Source organism: Rhincodon typus, chromosome 28 (genome assembly GCF_021869965.1).
Source record: "Rhincodon typus isolate 14 chromosome 28, sRhiTyp1.1, whole genome shotgun sequence".
Taxonomy (NCBI): domain Eukaryota; kingdom Metazoa; phylum Chordata; class Chondrichthyes; order Orectolobiformes; family Rhincodontidae; genus Rhincodon; species Rhincodon typus.
In genome coordinates, this window is record NC_063359.1 from 41244986 (window position 1) to 41252942 (window position 7957).

A 7957-nucleotide genomic window follows, 5' to 3' on the forward strand; every position below is an offset into this window, starting at 1 on the left:
CTTGGCCTGCTGTGTTCATCCAGCTCTACACCTTGTTATCTGACATCATGAAGATATTGTTGCGAACTCAATATTAAAATACTCTTCTGACCTCGAGAAAAACATTAGATCTTCACTGAAATTAGAACAAAAATTAATTTTCTCCCACTTTAGAACCTAGATTGTTAGACTACAATCTGATATTAAAGTACTTTATCATAACCAACACACATTGAATGTTGCAGTGAAATATCACAGTTAGATTTCACAGCAAAATAAAACAGAGCAATATTGCATTGACATATAACAGTGAAATATCACAGTGAATATCTCCATGAAGTATCACAGTCAAATATCCCATTGAATTGTTCTGCCAAACTCACAGTTCAGACATCCTCTTGTGTGAGTGTAGGAATTCCTACATGAACGATGTGAAACAGAAATACTTTAAATAATTCCTGTAGACCCTCCCTCTTACTCTCATGGCCTGGTTTTTCACACACAATGATTTGCCATTCCTTTTTTGTTACATTTTCACCTTGTCCAGCACACTGTCCCGGTCTGTCCTTGTCGCTCTCTGTCCACCCCTCTCTATCACTTTCTTTGTGTCTCTCGTATTCTCTATCCCTTCTCCTTGTGGTACCTGATGACTATCAAAACATGTGAGGGTAATTGAGAAGACTTTTTGTACCGAAATGTTTGTGGGGGTTAGAGGTAGACATGCTCATTACATTTGAAAAGGACTTTGATGTGCACCCCTGAAGGAACACAAACAACAGAGATCCAGGCCCAAGTTGGATTAAGCGGTATGGCATTTATTGACTAGTACAGACATTATGGGCCAAAGGATGTCCTTCTGCACTGCACATCTTTGAAGCAGTCAGTGAGCTCAGAGACTTTTCAAATGATCCAGAAACTAGGAGCAGCCTTTAACACACTCCAAGTTGGAATGAAGCAGGATCACTCACAGGGGGTTGGAGAGAGCGCAGGAGTTATGGAACAATGACAACTTCGCTCAGCTGTTGCGAGACTCAATCCTGGGCAAAACACAGCAGCTGGGCAACGCCACTGGAGCAGAGCGGACAGCCTTGTTAATTACACCATTCCTCATATCCAACACACTGCTGGCAACATCACCAGCATCTTATTGTTCTTCAAAGTACATTCATTCTCAGCCTGATTTTGATCTTCAAACTGGACCCACCCACTGGCTCATTGTAAATTTACTACCTGACTCCAACAGGCCCCCAAGAGCACCAACTCACACCCAAGATATCCTGCCCCACTTAGTGTTCCTACATTTTCAGTGTGAAACTGAGGGTGTGTGTGTGTGGGGGGGGGGGGGGGGAGGGGGGGGGGGGGAGGGGAGCCTGTACCGCAGTGAGCGTGTGTGTGTGGGAGCCATACAAGAACAAAGAACAATACAGCACAGGAACAGGCCCTTCAGCCCTCCAAGCCTATGTTGACACATTTTGCCGTTCCATACTAGAAGTGTCTTCACTTACAGGATCTGTATCCCTCTATTCCCTTCCTATTCATGCGTTCGTCCAGGTGTTTATTGAATGCTTCCACTGTGTCAGCTTTCACCACCTCCTCTGGCAGTGTATTCCAGGCACTCACCATTCTTTGTGTGAAAAACCTGCCTCGCACATCTCTTTTTAACTTCCCCCCTCATTCCTTGAACCTGTGTCCCAGAGTATTTGACCCCTCAACCCTGTGAAAAAGCCTCATATTTTCCACTCTATCCATGCCATTCACAATCTTACAAACTTCTATCAGGTTGCCCCTCAAATCCTGCGTTCCAGTGAAAACAAACCCATTCTATCCAACCTTTCTTCATAGCTAAAATTCCCCATGCCAGGCAACAGCCTGGTAAACTTTTTCTGACCCTCTCCAAAGCATGCACATCCTTCTAGTGGTGTGGTGAGCAGAACTGTATGCAATATTCCAAGTGTGGCCTAACTGAAGTTCTATAAAGGTGCAGCATAACTTGTCTATCCTTATGCTCAATGCGCCTTCCAATGAAGGCAAGCATGGAACACCACTAGTCACAACACTCCATTCGGAACAGCATCCTTCCACTGCTACCCTCTGTCTCCTATGACTGAGCCAGTTCTGTATCCATCTTGCCAGCTCATCCCTGATACCATGTGACTTCACCTTTTGTACAGGTCTGCCATGAGGGACCTTGTCAAAGGCTTGACTGAAGTTGATTTGCTTCTAAATGTGTATACATCTTGTCCCTGAGAATCTTATCTAATAATTTCCCTACCACTGATGTGAAACTCACAGGCCTGTAATTTCCAGCATGATCTCTGCCACCCTTCTTAAACAATGCGACAACATTGGCTATTCGCCACTCCTCTGGGACGTCACCGGTGGCTAAAGACGATAGAAAGATGTCTGTCAATGCTCCAGTGAGAGTCAGTGTGTGTGGGGGAGCCTGTACACCAGTGAGTGTCATTGTGTGTGGGACTGTAGCCCAGTGAGGGTCATTGTGTGTGGGACTATAGCCCAGTAAGGGTCAGTGTGTGTGGGAGTCGTACCCCAGTGAGAGTCAGTGTTTATGGGAGGCGCACCCCAGTGAGAGTCTGTGTGTGTGGGAGCCATACCCCAATGAGAGTCAGTGTGTGTGGGAGCCATACCCCAGGGAGAGTCAGTGTGTGTGGGACTGGACACCAGCGAGAGTCAGTGTGTGTGGGACTGTACCCCAGTGAGAGTCAGTGTGTGTGGGAGCCATACCCCAGTGAGAGTCAGTGTGTGTGGGAGCCGTACCCCAGTGAGAGTCAGTGTGTGTGGGCGCCATACCCCAGTGAGAGTCAGTGTGTGTGGGACAGTACCCCAGTGAGAGTCAGTGTGTGTGGGACAGTACCCCAGTGAGAGTCAGTGTGTGTGGGACTGTCCCCCAGTGAGAGTCAGTGTGTGTGGGAGCCGTACCCTGCTGAATGGGTTGTATCTTACCCACCAGGTTTGTGGTTTTCCACTAGGAGTGTGAAATGAATGAATCTTACCTTGACACCACGTGGTCCTGGGTAGCCAATGGGACCCTGTGGCCCAGTTGGACCCTGAAGAGACAAAAGACAGAAATGAGTTGGTGTTGTTTAGGTCATTTCCCTGGGACAGGGAGCAAACTGCCTGCTAGTGTCTACAGAACGTTACAATTATTGTCCTGCTACTCAATCCAAGAGGGCCAGTGACTGTCACTGCAGGAGCTCAGAGACACTCTGTGCTGTCACAGCTCCAGCTCATTGCTGTGCTCCACATGGTGGTTGGTTTTGGGGTTTGGGCCTGAGCCCGGCACTGGGGCAGGTAAAGGTGGTGAAGAAACCCCCCGTGAAGTGACTGTAAGGGCAAAAGTGGAGCTAATTGCTAGCAGGAGGTGCCAGAATCCAACAAAGACCAAAGGGTAGACAGGACAAGCTGGTGTATCTGGGGTGGACCAACATCAATGGGTCAGGGTACATGGGCTCGCCCATTGTACACAGGACAGACTGGTGTACATGGGGTGGATGAGGGTACATGGGATGGGTAAAATGAGATGCATCGCTATGCGCTGTAGAGAACAGGAACAGGTTAAAGGCAGAGAAAGACAAAGTGGAACTTACCGGGCTGCCCTTCTCTCCAGCTGGACCTTCCTTGCCAGGGTGACCCTGTCACAGAAACAGAAACACAGCATCAAACATCAGAGCTGCAGCACACTGCCACCTTCCCCCCACCTGTCCTGGCTAATCCTTTCCCATAGGACTGGCTGCTTCACCGGGACATCCCCATTGTAAAAGCTCAGATTCCCTGGATTTTGGGGAGTCAGAGGGACACTATCAGCTCCACAAGCCTGTCCCTCCATTTAATTAAATCTTGGCTGATCTATCTCAACTCTAATAGCTCACCAAAAAAATCCAGTCAGCTCAGTTTCAAAAATTCTGACTGGGGAGATAAGGAGGATTATTGGGAATACACATTTATATTTGAGGACCATGTGGAAAAATCGGAAGATATGGAACTATTTTGACATTTTCTGGATTGAAAAAGTGTTTACCAGATGTTTAGATTAAGGAATGAAGTCAGCAACTTAAGATGTGCTGTAAGACACCTGGTTACAGAAGAATCATGTGACTTTCAAGAAGGTAAGCCAAGCTTTCAAGGAGATAAGAAATGGGCCTTAATTTCTGGAAGACTGTTCCAAATAGACGAGAAGGTGTCAATGTTAATGGTCACCAAGCAACCCTCTCTGGACTTAGTTTTCTGTTTACAGAGCTAAGCCTGTCAATGAGGAAGACTCCCCCTCCAGAAATTGAAAGTCTTTCCCTCCTGAAATTCCGGGGAACGTGATAGTTTCCAAATATCAGTATTTCTGGCTATCTACTAAAATCTGCAAAGCTGGAGTGCAATCAATGTTTGAAGTCTCAGATCCAGGTTGAGTGCAATCAGAACTGATCATCCTCCATGAGTCTACAGCAGTCAGCCATTTGATTTTGTCATCAGGAAACCCAAGACTGTCAGCAGTGATCACATCCGATTCTTTGTTTTCACACCTTTGGCCCACAAGGTTTGTTTTAACTTCTTGCCCCTTTTTTTAACATAATTCGTCTCTGCAGAGACTGTTGTCTTTTTATGTTGTGTGAGTGCATCTGTCTTTCGGATTATAAAATTTGCTTTAATTCTAAATTATAGTTCAGGTATTAACTGGTGTTTTCCACTTGTTTTAAGAATACATGTTGTTCAAGATAAATGGATTATTTTGCATTTTTGCAGAAGCCTGGTGAATGCTTTGTTTGAATTAGATAGTTCTTGAAAAGTAACTGGGCCCTTCTGCTGATTGAACCAACACATTGTACCTCATGGAGTGACTGGGGAGTGCAGGAGGCTGATTTACCAGCACATTCCCCCTGTCACAGTCATAACACCAGCGTGTTGTTGCAATTTGGAAAACACTGCCTGAAAGGGTTGGGAATGGAAAAGGATTCGGTCATAACTTTCAAAACTGAATGAGATAAATAGTCAATGAGGAGAGCAGGGAGTGGGATGAACGGGGTAGCTCTTTCAGAGAGATAGAGTACATGCGATGGGTCAAATGGTCTTGTCAATGTTTGTATCAACCCAGGATTCTATGAAATTTCATGCTGGGCAGTTTAAGAATTTGATTTCAGGTTTTATTTTAAATCTAATCATAAAAATTCTGGGATCCGTAAAAGTGGTGATGTCGCTGTTGATTGTCAGTAAAACCCATTTGGTTCAGTAATGTCCTTTAGGGAGGGAGACTGCAATCTATACCTGGTCTGGCCTACATGTAACTCCAGGCCCTCAGTAACGTGGATAACTTTTAACTGCCCTCTGAAGGGGCCAGAGGGTACTCAGCTGTATCAAATCAAAGGACAAGAAATGAGAGTGACTAATTCTACCTTCCCAACCAATTGGTGTAACTCACCCCTTTTCTCTCACACCCCTTCCCCGCCACCTCCAAGGGGTGTAACTCACCCCTTACTGTCTCACACCCCTTCCCCCCACCCCAGTGGGGTGTAACTCACCCCTTACTGTCTCACGCCCTCACCCCACCCCTGAGGGGTGTAACTCACCGGTGGTCCGTCTGCCCCTGGTAGTCCTGGTAGACCTGGTTTGCCAGTGGGTCCCTGTGGATTGAAAGGCAGAGCTGAGTGCAAAGTGCCATGATCACTGAGGCCCTCAGCTCGGACAGGACGGGAGCTGCCTCCTGTGCCCAAGGGTTTGAATTTCCCCTGAAGAGAAACTTACTTTAGCTCCTGGAGGCCCGATTGGTCCCTGAGGCCCAGGGAGACCCTGGGAAAGAAAAGAAACCACAACAGATAAGGAATAATTAAAGAGAGACAAACATCACTGCAGAAATTCTAACAATGGCAAGTACAGTTGTATATGTTCTACAGTGCTAATTACTCAGTTAAACAGAATATAACATGCCAATTAGCCCATTTGCTCTGTATTGGTGTTTATTCCCCACACCAGCTTCCTTCCACTCTCTCATCATCATACCAACCCCACCATTGTCCTGTGGTTCTATTCCTCTCTCCCTTGTTTCATTTATCCAGCTTCCCCCTTTCACTGCATCAACATGATTCCTTTCAAACACTCCCTATAGGAGTGGGTCCCACATTCCCCCTACTCCCTATGGGAGCAAGTCCTATATTCCCCCTACACCTTGTGGGAGTGAGTCGCCCATCATCCCTAATCCCTGGGAGTGAGTCCCACATTCTCCCCCACTCCCTGTGGGAGTGAGTCTCCCATTATCCGCACTCCCAGTGGGAGTGAGTACCACATTCTCTCCACTCCCTGTGGGAAGCCTGAATTCCTGATTGGATTCAGGGCTGTTTTGTGAATGGTCCCTCATTTCATGTTTACTCAGATTTAGAACCACTCTCTTTACTAAATATAACAGTCATCCCTCGGTTTTCTTCACTCAAGAGATAGAAACCTTGGCCTGTCCTTTAGAATAAGATCAGGAGGAGGCCATTCAGCTTTTCCAGTCTGTTCCAATATTCAATAAGATCATGGCTCAGTTGTGACTTTACTCCATGTGCACACCTCTGCTCCATTGTGTAAACGCGTATCCTAATTTCACTCATTTCATGACAGGTAAAAACTCTCAGTTCTGGTATTGTTCTTGTAAATCTTCTTTCAATTTTCTCTAGCTTCCCGATATCCCTTTAATATTATAGGGACTGCTGTGTACACTATGCTCCAACTGTGCATGAACCAAACTTCTACAGTTACAGAGATGATATTGAGTTATAGAACTTCTCTATTTCTCAATCCCATTCCACTGGTCATGAGCTGTAATGTTTGTTTCCTTTTTAACAGCCTTATTAGCTTGTGTGGCTATTTTTAATGACTTGACCTAGCCCCCTCTCTGGTCCTTTTGATTCTCTGACCCATTCAACTTATGTTTTCGACTGAGTATGTAGCCTCCCCATTCTTCCCTCCAAGACCCACCACATCACATTTATTGACATTGAGCATCATTTACCAATCATTCCTCTGATCTGCAGCTTTACTTGCCCTCCTACAATTTGTTACAGTCCTGTATAGTTTTGACCATCCCCCCACACTGTATGGTCCTTAGTAGAGGGGTCCATAACCTGGTACACAGTTTTAGGGTCAGGAGCAGGAGGTTTGGAGGGGATTTGAGGAAGATTTTTTTCTCGTCGAGGGTGGTGACAATCTGAAAGTCACTGCCTGAAAAGATGGTGGATGCAGAAACCCTCATCACATTGAAGAACTATTCAGAGCGCACTTGAAATGCCACAGAATACAAGGCTACAGCAGGTGTTGGAAAATAGGATTAGAGTAGATAGGTACTCCATACTGGCATGGACACAATGGGCCAAAGGGCCTCTTTCAACATTGTAAAAGCTCTATGACCATCAAGCTGCAGAGCTGTAGCTGCAACATGCTTGCAAAAGTGCTTGTTGTCATTCTCAGAGTGAGGGGGTTGATGGGCTCAGTGAGGATCAGACAAGTTGCTGATGGTACAGGGTTTGATTCCCCAGAACAAACAGCAGGAATCAGGGATTAAAGTTTTCAAAGAGTCTGTTGCAGTAATAATGAGTGGCTGTGATCTCTCTGAGGCTGACAGAGAAAAAAGTGCAGGATGAGAAACAGAGTTCTCAGAGTTTTCACACTCCCAAAGCAGTCTGCCTGCTGGAAACAGTATCTCAGCGTGAGTCTGAGTTTACCTGAGCTCCTGGATTCCCCTGCTGTCCTGGGGGTCCGGGTTCACCTTGAGGACCCTAAAGGAAGAGGAAAGCATTGTTATCAATCCAGTGCTTCATCAAACCCTCAGAACCAATACCAATCAGTATCGGCACATAATGACATGTGAAATGGATAGAGGTGGTGGTGAGGGATTAGATATTATTCAAAGAATCCCTCACCCCCATAAACTGACTTACTCACTCCCTCATACACTCAAACACACACACACTCCCTCATACACACTCACTCACTCCCT

The 7957-nt window shown here is 46.0% G+C and overlaps 1 protein-coding gene across 1 annotated transcript in view; it reads right to left on the reverse strand.

The window, feature by feature from the left end:
• Positions 1 to 7957, reverse strand: part of col5a1 (procollagen, type V, alpha 1) — a 199447-nt gene that overhangs the window by 67669 nt on the left and 123821 nt on the right. Inside the window, exons 21-25 of the mRNA XM_048613423.1 lie at positions 7683 to 7736; positions 5728 to 5772; positions 5553 to 5606; positions 3585 to 3629; positions 2991 to 3044 (exon numbers count right to left, since the gene is read on the reverse strand). Of these exons, the coding sequence (XP_048469380.1) occupies positions 2991 to 3044; positions 3585 to 3629; positions 5553 to 5606; positions 5728 to 5772; positions 7683 to 7736 (252 nt within the window). The remainder of the gene's footprint in view (positions 1 to 2990; positions 3045 to 3584; positions 3630 to 5552; positions 5607 to 5727; positions 5773 to 7682; positions 7737 to 7957) is intronic.